This window comes from Rhipicephalus sanguineus, chromosome 5 (genome assembly GCF_013339695.2).
Source record: "Rhipicephalus sanguineus isolate Rsan-2018 chromosome 5, BIME_Rsan_1.4, whole genome shotgun sequence".
NCBI lineage: Eukaryota > Metazoa > Arthropoda > Arachnida > Ixodida > Ixodidae > Rhipicephalus > Rhipicephalus sanguineus.
This window is the reverse complement of record NC_051180.1, coordinates 147,331,149-147,353,656: the sequence shown is the minus strand read 5'-3', so window position 1 is coordinate 147,353,656 and position 22,508 is coordinate 147,331,149. Positions and strand designations below refer to the sequence as shown.

The 22,508-nt window shown below is 48.5% G+C and overlaps 1 protein-coding gene across 2 annotated transcripts in view; it reads right to left on the bottom strand.

Annotated features, from left to right (window-relative positions):
- Window positions 1–22,508, bottom strand: part of LOC119394326 (uncharacterized) — a 145,398-nt gene that overhangs the window by 47,199 nt on the left and 75,691 nt on the right. Inside the window, exons 4-5 of one of the 2 annotated variants that reach the window (XM_049415746.1) lie at window positions 19,255–19,608; window positions 10,138–10,485 (exon numbers count right to left, since the gene is read on the bottom strand). In XM_049415746.1, coding sequence (XP_049271703.1) covers window positions 10,138–10,485; window positions 19,255–19,608 — 702 coding nt within the window. The remainder of the gene's footprint in view (window positions 1–10,137; window positions 10,486–19,254; window positions 19,609–22,508) is intronic. The other variant, XM_049415747.1, reaches the window with a different exon arrangement.

Genomic DNA, 22,508 nt, shown 5'->3' with positions numbered 1-22,508 from the left:
ATCAGCAGCAGCATTGTCCGGCCCATGGACGTGTCTGAGATCCACAGTGAACTCGGAAATGAAGCATAGTTGTCGGATCTCCCGTGCAGTGTAATTGCTGTGATTGTGATGGAAGGCAAACGTCAGGGGCTTGTGGTCTGTAACGAGGTAAAAGTCCCGGCCCTCCAATAAATGACGAAAATGTTTGATGGCGAGGTATACCGCGAGGAGTTCTCTGGCAAATGTACTGTATTTTTCTTCCGGTGGCTTTAGTTTTTGCGAGAAAAAACCAAGGGGCTGCCAACCGGATACGTGCTGCTCGAGAACGGCGCCAACTGCCAAGCTTGATGCATCGGTGATGAGACGAATTGGGGCATCAGGGACGGGATGTATGAGCATGGTGGCGTCTGCCAGAGCCTTCTTGGCAGTGCCGAAGGCAGATGCAGCGTCCTCGGTCCACTCCAGTGGCGCAGCCGGGTCTTTCTTTTTAGCCAATAGGTCGGTCAAGGGCTTTAGGAATGTGGCACACTTTGGAAGAAAGCGGCGATGGAAGTCTAGTAGGCCCAGAAATTCTCGGAGTCGCTTCAGTGAAGTCTGGGGTGGAAAGTCTTGAATAGCTTTCACTTTGCTGGCGAGTGGTTGGATACCCTGTGGAGTGACAAGGTGGCCTAGGAACTCTATTGTAGCGACGCCGAAGAGGCACTTATTGGGATTAATTACGAGGCCGTAATCATCCAGGCGGTGGAACAGGGTGCGCAGGTGGGCTTCATGCTCAGGGCCGGATGAGCTTGCTACAAGGAGGTCATCAAGGTAGGCAAATACGAAATCGAGACCTCGCGTGACCTCGTTGATAGTGCGCTGAAAGGTCTGTGCCGAGTTGCGCAATCCAAAAGGCATCCTCACATATTCAAACAGACCGAATGGGGTGGTGATGGCCGTCTTCGGAATGTCGGCGGGTTCTACAGGAATCTGATGGTAAGCCTTCACTAAGTCAATCTTAGAGAAGATTGTGCACCCAGCCAAATTTGACGTGAAATCCTGTATGTGAGGAAGTGGATAGCGGTCTGGTAAGGTGTGGGCATTGAGAGCGCGGTAATCCCCACATGGTCTCCAGTCGCCAGGATCTTTCTTCGGCACCATGTGGAGTGGCGACGCCCAGTTGCTTGAGGAAGGCCGCACAATGCCGAGTTCAAGCATGTGCTCAAACTCACGGCGGGCGATGGCGAGGCGTTCTCCACATAGTCGACGGGGTCGTGTAAAAACGGGAGGTCCAGTGGTAACAATGTGGTGAGTGATGGAATGCTTCACCGGTGACTCTCTGGTGTGCGGCTTCGTGATGCTGGGAAAGTCGGCGAGTATTTTTGCATACGGCGAAGCAGGTGTGAGAGCTAGCAGTCCTGTTGACGAGGAAGTACAGAGTACACCGTTGATGGAGAGGCGGGTGTTGAGATCAATGAGGCGATGAGCATGCATGTCCACAGCAAGGTTGAAAAAACTGAGGAAGTCAGCTCCAATAACACCTTGCGAGACATCAGCGAGGGTGAAAATCCAGCGGAACGTACGGCGTAGTCCAAGGCCAAGTGTAAGAGAGCGTTGACCGTATGTGCGAATGGCGGAATTGTTGATCGCTTGGAGTGGGCAGGTCTGTTCGTTGCGACGGTGATCTGCACACGAGGCCGGTATGACGCTGACCTGGGCTCCTGTGTCGACTAGGAAGCAAGCGCCAGTGACCTTATCAGAAGCATAGAAAAGGCGGCATGAATTTTGACCAGTACCACTTGCCGCCGTCAGTGGCCGGTCGTCGCATTTCCCGACCAGGAGCACGGGCGAGTGCACTTGTGAGCAGAGGCACCGAATTGGCGGTGGTACCAGCACACGGTTGAGGATGAGACGTCCCGCGGCGCATCGGTTGACCGATGTTCCGGAGAACGTGGGGGCGTCGACGAGCGACTGTGTATTTGGAACCTGGATGACGGTCGACGATGCGCAGGTACAAAGCCATCGAGGCGCCTGACAAGGGCGTCCAAACGGTTCTCGATGCTCGCGAGCGCCGGGTCTGCAGCGGTGGCCGGTGGCGGTGCGGTAACGGCGTTGAGGCTATGTGCCCGCGAGTAGTCCGCCACTCGGTCAGCCATTTCAGCGAGTGTGTCTACTTGGACATCTCCTGCAGCCACGAGGACCGGGACCATGCTCTGCGGTAAGCGCTGGAGGAACAACTCACGCAACAGCTTCTCCTCTTGAGGGGCAGACGGGCCGCCAAGGAGCTGGCGCATGCGTCGCAGGAGCTGTGATGGTCGACGGTCACCGAGCTCTGTGGCCGTGATGAGCTGTTGGAGTGTGCTGTGTTCGGACTCAGACTTGCGGGAAATGATAGCTGCCTTCAACGTGTCGTAGGGATGGCTCGTGTTCGGCGACGCTAACATATCAGCTAAGTCGTCGGCTACGCCCGGAGGTAAGCAGGACACCAGATGCCAGTACCTGGTCTGTTGGCTGGTGATTTGCCGTAGACGGAAGTGCGCCTCGACCTGCAGAAACCATGTGCTGGGGCTGTTGGGCCAAAATGGTGGCAGGTTGACATGTTGGATCGCAGCGACCGCAGCACCGCTAGGTCTGGCGTCTTCTTGGGCGTCAGGAGCGGTAGGATTGGTGGCAGAGCCGGCGGGATCCATGCGGGATGATCGGGGCTGCGTGTTCTTTATCGGGTCACCATTAACTGTCGGAGCTAACGCGAGAAAGATCCAGCCCTGACAGCGTTCAGTTTTCGAACTGATTTTTTATTATTGCGCTGCACCCGACGCGCGGCCGAATGCCAACTTCTTCTTCTTTGCCGAGCGCCGCATTCTGAGGCGCTACACACCACTTCAGTGGGACACTTGACCAACGGCGCTTGGTGGTCCTTCTGGCATCCACGTTTACGGGTGTTGCAAATGTGTGGGCACAGCCGTCCTGTTTCTTCAACCTATTTCTTCATCTATTTTCTCACCTATTTATTTTCGATTCTCATCTATTTTTTCATCTATTCTTCACCTATTTCTTCATCTTTTGCTTGGCCTTATCTGTAACGCCATAACCGAGCGCCAGCAACACCGAAACGCGATGCTTCATAGAGGACTTGGAAACTAGCATCGAAGCACTGCGCAACTACTAGATGGCGCGCAACGTGTTCCCTAGTTTTAATACCGCCCTTCCATCCAGCGCATGCATTGAGAGAGAGCGTTCAGCTTAGCAGCGGAACTCTTAACGAGGAAACGTGGAAGAATCAGCGACACGGACACACAACCACTGACTTACAACTGGAGTTAATGGCAGAATGACAGACCTTATATATGCCAAAGTGAAGCTTGGAAAAGAGAGAGGGGGTGGATAACAAGGTTTCAACAACTCACAATGCCAACAATGCAAAACAGCCGACCAAGGAAAAGGAGACACCTCTTCAAACCGCGGGCCACAGATCCTGTGCACTTACTGACATGCGCAGCTAAAAGTGCGTACTTGTCGTCTATCTTTTTCAATTTTTTGTGCGTGTACCCCCAAACGGTCATTGACACAGCGCCCAGTTCCGCCAACGTAGAACATCCCACATGACATGGGAATACAATACGACACTTCAGTGGAGCACATCACCAACGGCGCTTGGTGGTTCTTCTGGCATCCACGTTTACGGGTGTTGTAAATGCGTGGGCACAGCTTTTCCAGCTTTTTGGGGGCAAAGAAACAAATTGGGACCCCGTGCCTATATACAACCGTGTTTTCCGGGCAAAACAGAGATCGCTTAAATATATAGCGACACCTAAACCGACCTTCGATCAAAAGCGATCACGACTGTGAAGTGTCTAACGTGAACGATACCTGTGACACAAGCCAAACTTATGTTTACAGCCCGCGCCATGGAGTGCACGGCGAAAATTCGACCGTGCCGGCATCGCAGCCAACTTCGCCGCTGGGATTTCCCTATTCTCAAAACATGATATTATCGCGAACGCAGCGTAAAGCAGCAACAGCGGTAGCAAAGCTTAAGCTTCTTATATAAGCGTAGGCGGCGTTTAACGTACGTATACATACCTATACACTGCGAGCTTCAAAGCGGCATAGGCCTAGCGACGATATCGGCGCCGAGCAATCAGCTGAGGCTGCCGCCGCCGGCCTGAGCGGGCTACTGCTCATCCGCCACATTGTGTGTCACCAAAACCTCTGACTGACTCATCCATCCCTTGTGCAGCAGGAAATATTTTGCTGTTCACAAGATTTCCGTGACGTTAAACTTTTGCAAACGGCATGCGGCCAGTCGTCGCCCCGCGGGCGCGCTTCTATAACCTGCTTCACGGCGACCGTCTCATATTCATTCACGTTTAACGCATCACTGTGCTCGAAGTCCTGCGCTGACAACACAGTGTACGTACATTGAAAGTACTGCTTGAGCAAAAAATAAGCGCAAAAAGCTTTCTTTTTAGGGGCGAAGCTCCTTAAAGCGGCACCCGTTCGTCCCTCGTAGTCGTAGTGCGTAACCAGTCGTAACGCTAGTACCAGATCTTGACCTCCAAGGTGGTGCCGGTGGGAGATTTTTCCTGTGCGTTGTTGAACAATAAAAAATTCGCAGCGTGCGCGTTAACTAAAAGCCGAATTCTTCTGTCTCTCATTCCCCATTAGCAGCCATTGGCATGTTCCAGTAGGAAACGTTAGTAGAAGTAGAAGTGTAAGTGTTAGCTAAAAGCCGACTTCTTCTGTCTCATTCCCATTAGCAGCCATTGTTTACCTCCAAGGTAGTGCCTGGTGAGATTTCTCCTGTGCATGATTAAACAATAAAAATTTTGTTCAAAACGCCGTTGATTGATGAAATAAACCAACGAAAGACGCCAGATGTTTTCTAAAAGCAAAACGAAAGAACGCCAGATGTTTCTAAAGCAAAACGAAAAGACGCCAGCTGCTTAACGAAAGACGCCAGATGTTTTCTAAAGCAATGGTTTTCTACACAATGAAAATTCACAGCGTACATGTGAAATTAAAGTGAGCTGCAAGTCGTCATAACTCTCATCGAACCTTTAGTATAAAGGCGCCCTATATCACGTCGGTGATGATGTACTGGGCAGAATTCACGGAAGATTCACTGTTTACCGATGAACCTCCGCAGCTTCGCCCACTCATCATCATTCACTCCGTGGATATGCTGTGATTTTTTTTTCGTCCCGTCGGTTTCCTTTTTTTCCGTCTTCGTAGTCGCGGAGAGCTCTACGTTTGGGCAAGTTATTTTCCGCACACTGTAACTTGTATCGCTCGCGTGCTGACGTTCACTAAAGATTTTTGCTCTCATGACGACAGGAACATGACTTCTCTTCTTTATTTTTTTTTTACCTAAATCTTATTCAGCGAAGCGACGCGCGCCCATCAACACGAAGAGACCGACCTGGTCACATGTAAACGTTGTCTGCTGTTTTTTTTAAAGCTAGGATATACAGTGTAACCTGAAGTAAAATAACATACATGAGAGGTCCGGACACAGTTTAACACAGCGTTCAATTGTCTTCTGTGCCGAGGATTCATGCCAAACGACAATATACCTGAAGCACGCAGCAAGCAGCCGCACCAGCAGCGCTCAGAGTATTCCAACTAAGATGGCGGCAGTGCCGCTGTCGGAAACTCGCGCATGCGCAGATCATCTGGTGAGATCGGTCTATTGATAGGAGTTTTACGTGCCATAACCATGATCTAATTCTGAAGCATGCCGTAGCCAAGGACTCTGCATTACTTTCAACCACCTGGGGTTCATTAACGTGCACCTAAATCTAAGCTCACAGGTGTTCGTGGCGTTTCGCCCCAAATGAAATGCAGCCGCCGCGGCCGGGAACCGAACCCGCGCCCTCGAGATTAACTTCGCGACTCCTTTCGTGTCGAGCTGCCACGGCAGGTAAGGGCTAAACCAGTATGCATAGTTATGCCAACAGTTCTGCTCTATGGAACTGCACACAATCCTTTTCTTATTGATCGCACGATGAGCAGTGGCGGTTACGCGTTACATTTCTATCGCTTCCGTTACAGATAGCCACGCACCAGTGGCAGAAACAATACATGAAGCGAAACGTACTTGCGGCGTGGCGACTGCTTCGAACCCGCGGAGTGCGGCGTAACGTGTGGAAAAGATCGCGGCGCCATACACTGCTGCGGCGCAGTAGTGGGCGATCCGGTGTCCGTGCGTGTCCGAGACAACCACCAGCACCAGGGACACCACTGCCACGGCAGTGCTTACGGCAGAGGCCACGACGAACAAGAGGGGGCCCAGCCCAAGCTCGTTGTCGAAGATGGCAGTGCCAACTCGGCGGACCCATTTCCAGTAAATCACGGTGCGCACCACCGAGTTCACAACTGCGGCCAGGAACCACTCGATGGGACGTTCCCTTATAGTCTGGCTTATTGTTATGAGCCAAGGCCTCTCATCTTCCTGCGACAAAAAAAAATCCCGCCATATCCACGAAGTGAATGATGATTGAGGAGCTGGCTCGGAGATAATCGGGTAAACCGTGAATGCTCCGTACAATTCCTCTACTGTCATATAAAGACGTCACACGTTCTTATAGTAGCGATTGTGGTCAGGTTGTTGTCAAACCACAAGCGGTCGCAGACCTTGCAGCTGTGGCCGAACGTGCGAGCGTGCGCATGCTACAGTTGGCTATGCTATATGTGGTTTTGCCTGCGTTCATGTCATCATCAAGGCGTTTGAAGAACAAGAGGAAGAAGACTTCTCTTTCGCGCGAGCGTGCGCCTGTAGCGGTCGCCTCTGAAACTAAGGTTACGCTTACGGCGCGGGACTTTGCCCCAGCTTAAGAACCTGGCGAGCCTGTTCCTAAAAAGGTAGGTAGAGTGGTTGCACTAATTTGTAGCGAATAAAGAAAAAGCATCTCGCCGCGTTTCACTTGGCTCGGCGCTATGCATCAAAATACAGATAAAAAACTAAAAGACAGAAAAATCAGACATGTGCTTTAAGATACGTGATATGACTGAAGGGGATGGAATACAAGAAACCGTTCCCACTTTCACAGCGTACGACCGTACGCTGCGACCTTAAGCACTGCTCTTGACGTCGAAGATGATAACTCACAGTGGCGTTCAGTCTGACTGCTTCCAGGTGAGGAACATATATGCTGTCGCACCAGAGGATGGATGCCATGTACACGATTATGGTCTTCCGCATTCTCTGCATAAATAGTCGAGTGGATCATATGATCATAATCATATAGTATTCATATCTCTGTATAAATAAGTGATTAGACGCTACACAACTTGTGCGTATTTTGTAAGAAGGGCGCAAGGAGCCAGACGCTCCTTGCGCCCATTTAATGGCCAAGCTCCAGGCCCCGACTGCCAATGCTGCCCCTTCTCCATGAGATGGCTTTAAAGCTTTTGTTGCTGTTTTCTACGACATACGGACACGATCTACTTTTTATAGGCTTGCATATATGTAGAGCAAACATAACTAGAAACAGGTTCAATGTGGGTGCAGACAGCACAACTTATTGACTAGCGGTTGAGGTAGAGTCGGCGTTGCACTTTAGTTTACCATTCTTTGCCTCTGCTGCCTATGCTATCTATGAGTGATATCTTCTGGCACTCTACTTGAGCGCTAACGGCAAACAGAATGAACGCTTCTAAATGTAATGGCAATGGCACGCATTAGTGTCCCTGCCACGAATCGCTTTTCTGGCCGTTCATCGTGCCAGACTTGTGACCGCGGTTTTTCGCTATCGTCGAATGGCGCCTGTCCAAGCGCGCGTATGCGAGCGCAATGCAATGATTATTTCATTCCCATGGAGGTTCTTTTTTCCGTTCTCACGCAAGTGAAGCTGATTTTCACAACTCTGTGGGCCTTTGCGGTGTTCGACGGCAAAAAATGAGAATACCAAGAAAGAGCCGCAACGTTTTTACCGTCCTAAGGACGACAAAGTCAGACTTGAAATCCCACGTGATTCAACTGCATCATCTTATTTCAGTACAACGGCAAAGAACTTACTGCCATCAAAATCGACGATAATGTGCGTTGCGAAACAACACCAGGCGCCTAGAGAGAAGTAGCCTGTCAGCCAGGCCAGCCAACCGTAAGCTTGTTCCAGCCAGGCTTCCTGCATAGAGCGATAAAAGCGAACTAGTTGCATAATTTTGAAGAACTTGTTGCTGGGCTAGTTGGTACATAATTTTGAAGAAAAAATTCAGGACGCCTAAGCACCACCAGAAAAAAAAGGCTAAAGAGCTATTTTCATGTGCCTCGTCTTTTTTCTGGTGCTGCTTACACGTCTAAAAATTTTCCTCATACTTGCATAATGTTGCTGCCGTAGTGACTATACAGTTTCATGAAATTCGCTTCACAGCCTTGTTGCGTGTGCCTGGTGGGCGTGAGAAGGACTTCATCGATATGGATCGGCACAAGGGAAAAAAAGCGTCCTTTGTAGAATGAATTTAATGCTCGCGGTTCGAAACATTGTTCTGCCACCTTACAAGTTACAAGACAGTTCAAGATTATTTCTGTGCACTGTGGCATTTATTCCCAGGTTCTGTCTCTTCAGCAGAAAATATTTATTGTGACATTACATGAACCACAATTTGTTTTACCTTTATAACTTGTTCTTTTATCTGAAACTATGTGTTATCAAAGGAAGAAAATATTGTGCAGGTTCCATGTACTATACGGGTATCGATATTAGGAGAATCAACACGTACGGCATTCATCTTGCATGCATAGCCAGCATTACAAGTAGAAATTATGCATTCCTATTACTTTTGTTTTGGTTTAACTGTTACAAATGCGAATTTATAAAATTTCATTGTACATGCAGTCGCAAAGGTGCAACGGGGTATTATACTGCTTATGATCAATCCCTGACGTACATATGCAGAAGCGACCTCATTTACAATGAACTTTATACATTAGACCTCTACGGCATTGTGTTAGTTTACTGTCAATTTTTGTGAAACATATGCCCCCATCTTTTCTTTCTCTCCGTAGCTTTTTTTTTCTTTTTGCATTGCAACACAAAACTGCCCCAACATATTGCCGTATGTCTACTGGTTGTATCTTTTTTCATGCGTGCTATGCGTAACAAACGTAGAACACATACGTCTCTCTCTTAATTCACGTTACTTCATTTTTGTAACCACATTTGAGTTTGATCATATGATGAGTTTCTTTAAGGGTACAGAAACAGTGATTGCTGCAAAGGAAGCAGAGCCGATTTCTAATAAAATTCTGCTGCTCACAATAGGAATGCGTGTTATGCATAGCAGTCAACAAGCATACAGTGCACATTTAGACTGAGCCAAGATTCACGAGGAACATCAACATTTTCTATGTAAATCCAGTGGTGTGCATTACATGGGCTTAGGAGACACGGCAACAACGGTATGATGGTTAATTCTGTATAGTAGGACGAAGTGTCATTACTTGTATTCAAGCGCTGCGGTTGCTTGTAACGTGGAGACTATCTGTCTGCCAAATTGTTGTGCCTCCCATAAGAAGCATTCGATGGCGCGTTCCCGTAGGGCCAAGCAACGCAAAGCCAGAGTAGTTCGCAGAGTCAGAGTAGCTTATACGTAATATGTATTTCAGCTAGCAGAATGCGACCATAGCCAATATTAACCTGCGCTATTTAACATCAGGCAACAGCAGGCGACAGTTAACCCAAATTAGCTTCTCTGTCAAGCACTAGCCCACATTTTCCAGTGCTAGTCATAGTTGCCCGAACCCAGTAACGCTTAATGTGTTTTTCAAGACTATAGCACGACCGCTCGCTGGAGAGGTTCATCTCTCCCTAACGTTCACTCACGCGTCCACTGGGACGCAAGGGGCGACGTTGTATTTGACTTCATTCTGACACTTGGCTCAAAGTCAACCAATGCACCAAAGCTTTGATATCTGGTACGAGTGACACGAATTCCCACAGCGCAGAAGATCTGCCACGAAGCATCTATATTATAGATATCTATATTGAGCGAATGACTGCACCGGGACGAGCGTCGTGATCAGTTTTCTGTTTTACTTCATAACGTTGTATGCATAGTTAGTGTATTAAGTCCCACGCAATGTCATTATTACAGAGCACACGGGGTACAATGACGACATATGCAGCTACGGCGACCAGTACAGCCGTGCCAAGAATAATTGATAAATATTCTTACCTCCGGAAGGTGAGCTTCTCCAAGAGCCTCGGCACCGTAGGTCCTTGCCCAGTCCGCGAAAACGAACAAAATGACTACCAACGAGCAGTGGTCTATGGCAAAAGACCGGGTGTCCCTCATGACCACGTACGGAAGAGAGCACGCGGAGACGAGAGTCAATAGCATAAAGAAGGCCGCGGCACGCATGATATCCAGGGCGTGGGGGTTGTTCACCGCACGCCGGAAGAAGCTGTCCATCACGAGGATGCCCAGCCACGACCTGGACGCTGCGTACACGACCGCGCTGCACAGCCAGCCGACGTAACTTCGCTGCATGGTCGAAGACATGGTCGGGATGAGGATGGCCTCCTGGACAGCAAAAAAGGCACCGAGTGCGGCTACATTAGCTTGGAGCACATAAAGCGATACCGTCTGGATACCTCTTACAGATGACTGACAGAAATAAGCAACCACAAGGCAAATAAGCGAAAGCATTACAACTTCTTTAAAATGATCGACACTGTGACTAATAAAAGGAACACAAAAAAGCATTCCAGTCTTTGCACACCTTTATGCGTTCGCCTAAGATGATTCGAACGCGAATGCCATATATTTGTCCTCAGTCGATTGTATTGATCCGTGACGTCATCATGACGCTATGATGACGTCACAAATGTTGTCGATCTGTGACGTCATGTGGCACGGAGGTCATGTAACTTTCGGTACGCCGGCGGCACGCATACTACGTGCCCTTGAGCATGATGTGACATTTAAACGACCTTTATTAGCTTTTAAATGCGAAGCATTTCTTAGCGAACCTCACGCACTGTGGCCGTTGCTATCTATCTATCTATCTATCTATCTATCTATCTATCTATCTATCTATCTATCTATCTATCTATCTATCTATCTATCTATCTATCTATCTATCTATCTATCTATCCATCTATCCATCTATCCATCTATCCATCTATCTATCTATCTATCTATCTATCTATCTATCTATCTATCTATCTATCTATCTATCTATCTAGCCGCCTACGTCTGGGCGCTCTCTTGGTCGTCTCCATAGTATACCAAAATTGACATAGCAGGTGATCAGTGTATGACGAACACGATTCACTGGTCATGACCTGAATACCTCAAAATACCTGTCGCCTACGTTATGAAACCCTTTCTCTCAGGCACGTGTGGCACATACCCGTAAACCGGAGTTAATGTAAAGCGGATATGTTCCACAGGTGATACAGCCTCAACCATCACAGTAACAGCGAACACACACACTGACACGCAAGGAATGTGATAAAATAGTAATTCTTGGGATTTTATGTCCCAAAACCACGATATGATTATGAGAGACGCCGTAGCGAAGGGCTCCGAAAATTTTGACCATCGGGTATTCTTTAACGTGTACCGAGATCGCACAGACCACGGGCATCTAGCATTTTGCCTCCATCGAAAGGCGGCCTCAGTGTCCGGGATCGAACCCGCGACCTTCGGGTGAGCAGCCCAGCCCCTTAACCGCTACACCGCCGCGGCGGACGCAAGGAAAGTGAGGAAGCTGTAGACAGAACACCCCTGGAAGACGCTCAGGTATCATCCACTCGTCCACGTGGTCCGCAACGTGAACCACGTGGATTACGCAAAAACCGGGGTCAATGTTTCCTACAATAAATCTGCTAAGAGAACCAAGCCTCTCATCATTACCGGTGACATCAACATTGATTTATCAAGACCCAACAACGCTTGGTCCTTATACTGCGTAAAAGACGGCTTGGATGTGGACAGAGCATCAAAATTCCTCGCTGCCACGTCCATGACAGGAGGCATTATAGATCATTTCATCGTAAGACGCATCGAGGATTTCCACCAGCTGCACTATACCTCGCCCTTTACTACACTTAGACTTGAGCCGCGATCACGAACGCATCCGATTAACAAGTCTCATCCAGCTGCTGGTGCTCACTGATCACGGTGATTATGACCTTATTTAAGAACTGATAAGAACCCCTTCTACACATGCACACGTGTTCGTGAAACGTGCGTGTGTTCTCCGTCATAACGGACAAGTATAAGGATTCAATGGGGGCTAGTTGGTACTGCATCGTTCTTGTTCTGCGCTAAAAAAATGTATCAGGGGGACGACACGGACGTCTGTGTTCGCGTGTCGTCCCCCTGTTACATTTTTTTCGCGCAGAACAAGAACGACAATATAAGCATAACAACTGTAACTGTGACTGTAACGTACGTGCAGTGCGCCTGCGCGTGCCACTCGGCTGTGCATATATCTAGGGAAACTTTCCTGAATGAAGCTTAGTTGCGAGTAACGCCTGTCCTGTGCATCTGTGTTCCTTCTCTGTCCTGTTCGGATTCGCGCTATCCAGTATTGAAGAATATAAGCACTACATATCAGCTTACCCCGTCTTGAGTTGGTAACACCCATGTTGATGTTGCCATCGTTACGCAACTGTAAGCAACTGGTTATATTATAGATATGCGACTCTCCAACATAAGAGTGTGCGTATACCACATCCATATTTCTCTAGTGTCATTCCGTAACGTTTCGCTCAATGTGAGAAATTACGCAACAGTCGCCATTCCGCACATGCTTCGCATAACATTGATTCCCACGGTACGTGGGATCTGTCGAAATGTTTTGTTTTTGCACCATTCGTGTCGACGCCGCCACTGAACAAGGTCTCGAGGCACGTCGCCAGGTATCGCCCAATATCGAAAGTTTATTGGCTCACGAGACATATCAGGCTTTCGCTTTAATAAACATTATTATAATTCCACCGCGGTGGCCCAGTGGTTACGGCCGGTGACCGGCAGCTGACCCGTAGGTCGCGGTTTCGATGGAAGCGAGAATGCTGGGTCCAATCTACTTGTTGTAAGTTGCAGGTGCACGTTAAAGAACCTCAGTTGGCCGAAAATTTCCGGCACCCGCCATTTCGGCGTGCCTCATAATCACTGTATTTGTATATTATTAAATATTGCTATGAACGTCAGTGGTGCATGGTCACTCACATATGCTCGGACGCGGGGGGCGCCAGTCTGGTAGGAATAGAAGCATCCTATAAACGACAAAACGTACACTAGCAGGACCTTTTCGCCCATTTTCCTTCTAGTTAACAGTGAGATGGTCCCTTTGCGGTTACGACGATGATTATGCTCTAATCCGGCTAGCGCCCGCATTGGGGACTTGACCAAAAATGGAACAAATAAAGTTTTACATAATATTTCGAAGTATTACGTCATTATAAAAAGAAGGAAACGAAAAGAGAACGTATAAAAGAGAGACTACAATGTACAATCAAATCAGACAACAAAAGAGTTAGCCTGAATATAACGATGGAACTTTTCCAAGTTCGCGAACCGGAGGCGCTGTTCGCGAACAGCGCCTCCGGTGGAGATGGTCGAAATGGAGACGGGGCCCATAGTCTTCTAAAAGTTGCTCGCCACGCGAACAGAGTTAGTAAAGACTCTAGAGGAAAAGTTCCCCATAGAGCCGTGCTACATGACGGAACTTTGTAAAAAAAAGAAAAAAAAGACTGTTCCTCCACGCTGTCGTGGCTACGAGCGGCGCTGGCTAGCACTGCCAGACGGAAGGCACAGGGCAAAAACCAGATTCTTGCAACGAACTGCGGACTACGCGCACTGGTGTCTGTGCTGCCGCTTTCTGCGTGTTCTCTCATCTGTCGTGGTCCTTTTTTCTTGCAAATCACTGCTTAACATCATGAGTGCTGTGCAGAGTTCTACGTTACGCGTTACAATTAATCGATTACTTGTAGTCGCTTACATCTTACTGTAATTTTGTGATATAATCGATCACTTTCTCGAAACTAACGTTCTGGGTAATTGAGTACATTTTCTTGTATTATAACTTTTTTTTTTCAAAATCAACTTGTAACCAGTGTTCTAGGGCAGTTCTCATTCCGAAAAAAATCGCTAGGCCTGCGCAGCGCACGCAACACAGCCACAGCGAAAGCTGGAACAGCGGCCTTTCAAGAGCCCCTTGTAGACTATCTTGGGGGCAACAATACAGGTACACATGCAAAGGTACACCCACTACGTCATAAATGATCGTAATTTTTATGAAGTAGAAAAGCACCCACTATTCCATTATTTGTCATTGTGTGGCGAAGCGTGTTCCCTCTGCACATCTGTAAGGGATTATGTGCACTTTGCTTGCGATGTGGCTGGTACGGTATGGTACGGTAGGAAGAACTTTATTCAAAGCATCCTGAGAAGTGCAACCTCTTATAGGGTGACAGCGCGGGGCGCTCCCACGTGGGGACAGTTAGACCTAGCCTAACCGCCGCATCGCAGGCTCTCTGGACAGCCCAAAGTTGAGGGCGCCGAGCTCTTGAGGGCCGAGCTCAATTTTTATTCCGTGAGATCCTTGTCCGCACGTAACGAAGCGCACCGCCAGGTGACGATGAAGAATCATGCCTGAACCCTTTGTAATGAGTTGGAAGCATCCAACGACCCGCTCTTTGCGCAATTCACATTGTGTGACGCCTGGTTTTCAGTTTACCATTTTACCCCGCTATATTACACATGTTAACACGTTTCCTTGCCCGACATGACGCCTGCCATGGCGCCAATACTCTACTGCGTCGCAGAGGGCCCGAGTTCGAATCCCATCCAGTCCTAGAAATTTTCTCTCAATTCATTTTTTTTAATTTCGCGCGATAGACACCGGCGGCGGCGGACAACTACGGCACCATAATCGCCTGTTGTGATCTCAACAGCTTTCGCTGTAAAATATGCGAGCGCTCTAAAGGAACCCTCATCCTGTTTCTTCAACGTATCTCTTCATCTATTTCCTCATATATTTCTTTTCGATAATCATCTGTTTTCTCATCCATTTTTCACCTATTTCTTCATCTTTTCCTTGGCCTTACTTGTAACGCCTTAACCGAGCGCCAGCAATAGCGAAGCGCGACTCTTCATAGAGGACATGGAAACTAGCACCGAAGCACTGCGCAACTGTTAACGTAGAACACTGGGTGAAGCATGGAAAAAAATAAGGGTGTGAATAAGAAGGTTTCAACAACACACAGCGCCAACAACGCAAAACAGTTGACCAAGGAAAAGGAGACACCTCTTCAAACCGCGGGCCACAGATCATGTGCACTTACTGACATGCGCAGCTAAAGGTGCGTACTTGTCGTCTAGCTTTTTCAATTTTTGTGCATGTTCCGCCAAACGTTCATTGACACAGCGCCCAGTTTTGTCAACGTAGAACATCTCACATGACATGGGAATGCAATACACCACTTCGGTGGAACACTTGACCAACGGCGCTTGGTGGTTCTTCTGGCATCCACGTTTACGGGTGTTGCAAATGTGTGGGCACAGCCGTCCTGTTTCCTCAACCTATTTCTTCATCGATTTTCTCACCTATTTATTTTCGATTCTCATCTATTTTTTCATCTATTCTTCACCTATTTCTTCATCTTTTGCTTGGCCTTATCTGTAACGCCATAACCGAGCGCCAGCAACACCGAAACGCGATGCTTCATAGAGGACTAGCATCGAAGCACTGCGCAACTACTAGATGGCGCGCAACGTGTTGCCACGTTTTAATACCGCCCTTCCCTCCAGCGCATGCATTGAGAGAGAGCGTTCAGCGTAGCAACGGAACTCTTAACGAGGAAACGTGGAAGAATCAGCGACACGGACACACAACCACTGACTTACAACTGGAGTTAATGGCAGAATGACACACCTTATATATGCCAAAGTGAAGCTTGGAAAAGAGAGAGGGGGTGGATAACAAGGTTTGAACAACTCACAATGCCAACAATGCAAAACAGCCGACCAAGGAAAAGGAGACACCTCTTCAAACCGCGGGCCACAGATCCTGTGCACTTACTGACATGCGCAGCTAAAAGTGCGTACTTGTCGTGTATTTTTTTTTTTCAATTTTTTGTGCGTGTACCCCCAAACGGTCATTGACACAGCGCCCAGTTCCGCCAACGTAGAACATCCCACATGACATGGGAATAGAATACGACACTTCAGTGGAACACATCACCAACGGCGCTTGGTGGTTCTTCTGGCATCCACGTTTACGGGTGTTGTAAATGCGTGGGCACAGCTTTTCCAGCTTTTGGGGGGCAAAGAAACAAATTGGGACCCCGTGCCTATATAGAACGTGTTTTCCGGGCAAAACAGAGATCGCTTAAATATATAGCGACACCTAAACAGACCTTCGATCAAAAGCGATCACGACTGTGAAGTGTCTAACGTGAACGATACCTGTTACACAAGCCAAACTTATGTTTACAGCCCGCGCCATGGAGTGCACGGCAAAAATTCGACCGTGCCGGCATCGCAGCCAACTTCGCCACTGGGATTTCCCTATTCTCATAACGGTTACTCCCCTTTTTATATGCTCTATGGCCGTGATCCGACGTTACCACTGGACACCCTACTTCCGGCTACTACATCTCCGCCGAGCGAATACGCACGGGATGCTATCGCTCGTGCCGACCACGCGCGTCAGATAGCCCGCTCCAGGCTGTCGGCTTCACAAGCAGCCCAGAAGACCCTCTACGACAGCAGGCATGTCGACGTTCGTTTCTCGCCTGGTTCCCTAGTTCTCCTGTGGTGCCCGGTTCGTCGTGCTGGTCTGTCCGAGAAGTTGTTATCCCGCTACGTGGGTCCGTACCGTATCGTCCGCCAGGTAACGGACGTCACCTGCGAGATCGTTCCCGTTTCCGAGACTAGCCCGCCTGCAAACACGCCCAGTGACGTAGTGCACGTCAGTCGGCTAACACAATACCGCCCTCCTTCTGAAGAACATGGTTAAAGCGCACCGAGACGGCGCTTTTACCGCCGGGGGTAATGCTACGTAGCTAACCCATCAAGAGCCAGACATTCTGCGTACAGAAGACGACAAAGAGGACTGGCCTGGCTGTCTGCTGTGGGTGCTGTCCTCCATCTTGCTCGATGCTGTGCACATCAGTGTAAATACACTTGTAAAGAGTCACGCCTCGTGTCATTTTACGTAACAATATTATCGCGAACGCAGCGTAAAGCAGCAACAGCGGTAGCAAAGCTTAAGCTTCTTATATAAGCGTAGGCGGCGTTTAACGTACGTATACATACCTATACACTGCGAGCTTCGAAGCGGTATAGGCCTAGCGACGATATCGGCGCCGAGCAATCAGCTGAGGCTGCCGCCGCCGGCCTGAGCAGGCTACTGCTCATCCGCGACATTGCGTGTCGCCAAAACCTCTGACTGACTCATCCATCCCTTGTGCAGCAGGAAATATTTTGCAGTTCACAAGATTTCCGTGACGTTAACCTTTTGCAAACGGCATGCGGCCAGACGTCGCCCCGCGGGCGCACTTCTAACCTGCTTCACGGTGACCATCTCATATTCATTCACGTTTAACGCATCACTGTGCGCGAAGTCTTGCGCTCACAACACAGAGTACGTATGTACATTGAAAATACCGCTTGAACAAAAAATAAGCGCAAAAAGCTTTCTTTTTAGGGGCGAAGCTCCTTAAAGCGGCACCCGCTCGTCCCTCGTAGTCGTAGTGCGTAACCAATCGTAACGCTAGTACCAGATCTTGACCTCCAAGGTGGTGCCGGTGGGAGATTTTTCCTGTGCGTTGTTGAACAATAAAAAATTCGCAGCGTGCGCGTTAACTAAAAGCCAAATTCTTCTGTCTCTCATTCCCCATTAGCAGCCATTGGCATGTTCCAGTAGGAAACGTTAGTAGAAGTAGAAGTGTAAGTGTTAGTTAAAAGCCGACTTCTTCTGTCTCATTCCCATTAGCAGCCATTGTTTACCTCCAAGGTAGTGCCTGGTGAGATTTCTCCTGTGCGTAATTAAACAATAAAAATTTTGTTCAAAACGCCGTTGATTGATGAAATAAACCAACGAAAGACGCCAGATGTTTTCTAAAAGCAAAACGAAAGAACGCCAGATGTTTCTAAAGCAAAACGAAAAGACGCCAGCTGCTTAACGAAAGACGCCAGATGTTTTCTAAAGCAATGGTTTTCTAAACAATGAAAATTCACAGTGTACATGTAAAATTAAAGTGAGCTGCAAGTCGTCATAACTCTCATCGAACCTTTAGCATAAAGGCGCCCTATATCACGTCGGTGATGATGTACTGGGAAGAATTCACGGAAGGTTCACGGTTTACCGAAGAACCTCCGCAGCTTCGCCCACTCGTCATCATTCACTCCGTGGATATGCTGTGATTTTTTTTTTCGTCCCGTCGGTTTCTTTTTTTTCCGTCTTCGTAGTCGCGGAGAGCTCTACGTTTGGGCAAGTTATTTTCCGCACACTGTAACTTGTATCGCTCGCGTGCTGACGTTCACTAAAGATTTTTGCTCTCATGACGACAGGAACATGACTTCTCGTCTTTATTTTTTTTTTTTACCTAAAACTTATTCAGCGAAGCGACGCGCGCCCATCAACACGAAGAGACCGACCTGGTCACATGTAAACGTTGTCTGCTGTTTTTTTTAAAGCTAGGATATACAGTGTAACCTGAAGTAAAATAACATACATGAGAGGTCCGGACACAGTTTAACACAGCGTTCAATTGTCTTCTGTGCCGAGGATTCATGCCAAACGACAATATACCTGAAGCACGCAGCAAGCAGCCGCACCAGCAGCGCTCAGAGTACTCCAACTAAGATGGCGGCAGTGCCGCTGTCGGAAACTCGCGCATGCGCAGATCATCTGGTGAGATCGGTCTATTGATAGGAGTTTTACGTGCCAAAACCATGATGTAATTATGAAGCATGCCGTAGTCAAGGACTCTGCATTACTTTAAACCACCTGGGGTACATTAACGTGCACCTAAATCTAAGCTCACAGGTGTTCGTGGCGTTTCGCCCCAAACGAAATGCACCCGCCGCGGCCGGGACCAAACCCACGCTCTCGAGATTAACTGCACGACTCCTTTCGTGTCTAGCTACCACGGCAGGTAAGGGCTAAACCAGTATGCATACTTATGCCAAAAGTTCTGCTCTATGGAACTGCACAAGCCTATTCTTATTGATCGCACGATGGGCAGTGACGGTTACGCGTTACATTTCTAACGCTTCCGTTACAGCTAGCCACGCAACAGTGGCAGAAATAATACATGAAGCAAAAGTTACTTGCGGCGTGGCGACTGCTTCGTACCCGCGGAGTGCGGCGTAACGTGTGGAAAAGATCGCGGCGCCATACACTCCTGCGGCGCAGTAGTGGGCGATCCGGTGTCCGTGCGTGTCCCAGAGAACCACCAGCACTAGGGACACCACTGCCACGGCAGTGCTTATGGCAGAGGCCACGACGAACAAGAGGGGGCCCAGCCCGAGCTCGTTGTCGATGATGGCGGTGCCAACTCGGCGGACCCATTTCCAGTAAATCACGGTGCGCACCACCGAGTTCACAACTGAGGCCAGGAACCAGTCGATGGGACGCTCCCTCATAGTCTGGCTTATTGTTATGAGCCAAGGCCTCTCATCTTCCTGCGACAAAAAAAAAATGACGCCATATCCACGAAGTTAATGATGATTGAGGAGCTGGCTCGGAGATACTAGGGTAAACCGTGAATGCTCCGTACAATTCCTCTACTGTCATATAAAGACGTCACACGTTGTTATAGTAGCGATTGTGGTCAGGTTGTTGTGAAACCACAAGCGGTCGCAGACCTGGCAGCTCTGGCCGAACAAGCGAGCGTGGGCATCCTACAGTTGGCTATGCTGTATGTGGTTTAGCCTGCGTTAATGTCATCATCAAGGTGCTTTGAAGGACAAGAGGAAGAAGACTTCTCTTTCGCGCGAGCTGCACCTGTAGCGGTCGCCTCTGGAACTAAGGTAACGCTTACGGCGCGGGACTTTGCCCCAGCTTAAGAACCTGGCGAGCCAGCTCCTAAAAAGATAGGTAGAGTGGTTGCACTAATTTGTAGCGAATAAAGAAAAAGCATCTCGCCACGTTTAACTTGGCTCGGCGCTATGCATCGAAAGACAGATAAAAAACCAAAAGACAAAAAAAAAATCAGACAACTGCTTTAAGATACGTGATATGACTGAAGGGGATGGAATACAAGAAAACGTTCCCACTTTCACAGCGTACGACCGTACGCTGCGATCATAAGCACTGCTCTTGACGTCGAAGATGATAACTCACAGTGGCGTTCAGTCCGACTGCTTCCAGGTGACGAATATATATGCAGTCGCACCAGAAGATGGAGGCCATGTACACGATTATGATCTTCAACATTCTCTGCATAAACAGTCGAGTGGATCATATAGTCATAATCATATAGTATTCATTTCTCTGTATAAATAAGTGATTAGACACTACACAACTTGTGCGTATTTGGTAAGAAGGGCGCAAGGAGCCAGACGCTCCTTGCGCCCATTTAATGGCCAAACTCCAGGCCCCGACTGCCCAATGTTGCCCCTTCTCCACGGGATGGCTTTAAAGCTTTTGTTGCAGTTTTCTACGGCACACGGACACGATCTACTTTTTATAGGCTTGCATATATGAAGAGCAAACATAACTAGAAACAGTTCAATGTGGGTGCAGACCGCACAACTTATTGACTAGCTGCTGAGGTAATGTCGCCGTTGCACTTTAGTTTGACCATTCTTTGCCTGGGAAGAAACTAAAGGCACATATATGACGCTGCTTGTTGCGTTAATTTATGAACCCCCCCCCTCCCCTCCATTTTCTCTTCCTGCAGGGGGTCCTTAGTCACTTCCATCTGTGTACAAGGGGTCCCCAAAACATCCATGATTGAGTACCACTGGCGTATTGCTTCAAATCGCTTCGGGGTCTTCTCGCAGCCGCCTTTGCCTTTCCCGTTCCCTCTCCGTACAGATGCTTCAGCGAAGCTTGAAGGTGCGGCCACGGTGTTTATCACTGGGTTAATCCAGACGGTTTATTAAAGCTTATCTCAAATAATGGTTACGCCTGTCTAGAAATCTTAGTTGGTGTTTGCCGCCCCTCTGTTGCCTTCGTTATTAGACCAGCGGTGAATAGTGGGATTTGACCAATTTCTCCGGCACATACCCGTTCATGATGATGCTAGTTTTTTTAAGTACAAACTCCTACCGATTAAAATTTTTACGGCCGGCTCAAAGAGATTCGCCGTTAATAAACGCCAATAACTTTGCTGATTGCTTCGCATCGCACTGATAACTACAGTGCGTGCGATTTGCCGGAAATTTTTATCTTCCATAAAGCTCGTACGACAATAATCTTCAATGTTTGTTCTCTACTTAAAGTAATAGTAACAATAATTGATGGGAGTTTTACGTGCCAAAACCATGACGTAATTATGAAGCATGCCGTAGTAAAGAACTCTGGATTACTTTAAACCACCTGGGGTTCATTAACGTTTTGCCCCAAACGAAATGCAGCCGCCGTGGCCTGGAACCGAACTTGTGCTCTCGAGATTAACTGCGCGACTCCTTTCGTGCCGAGCTACCACGGCAGGTAAGGGCTAAACCAGTATGCATAGTTATGCCAACAGTGGTGCGCTATGGAACTGCACACAATGCTATTCTTATTGATCGCACGAAGGGCAGTGACGGTTTCATGTTACATTTCTAACGCTTCCGTTACAGTTAGCCACGCAACAGTGGCAGGAATAATACATGAAGCAAAACTTACTTCCGGCGTGGTGATGGCTTCGTACCCGCGGAGAGTTCTGTACCGACTCGCACCGATGGATACGCCGTGCAGGCCCGCGGCGAAGTAGTGCGTGTTACGGTGTCGATGTGTGTCGAAGATCACCACCATCTCCAGAGACACTACGGCCACCAATGTGCTCACAGCCGACCCCACCACGAGCAACAGCGGGCCCAGCCCGAGCTGGTTCTGGATGATGGTGTCGCCAACTAGGTGGACCCACCTCGCGTAGATGACGACGCGCATCACCGAGTAGGCAGTTGCTGCCATCAACCACTGCAGGGGGTATGCCCTCATAGTCTCGCTGATGGTGATGAAGTACGGCCGCTCCTCCTCCTGCGACAACAATAAGAAAAAAAAGGTAGGTAGAGTGGTTGCAATAATTTGTAGCGAATAAAGAAAAATCACCTCGGCCCGTTTAACTTGGCTCGGAGCTATGCACCAAAAGACAGATGAAAACTAACAGACAAAAGAAATCAGACAACTGCTTTAAGATACGTGACATGAATGAAGGGGGTGGAATACAAGAAAACGTTCCCACTTTCACGGCGTAGGACCGTACGCTGCGACCATAAACAGTGCTCTTCGCGTCGAAGATGATAACTCACCGTGGCGTTGAGCCTGACCGCTTCCAGGTGGTGGAAGTAAATACTGTCACACCAGAGGATCGAGGCCACGTACACGAGCAGGACTTGCCATATTATCTGCACGAATACTCGAGTAGATCATA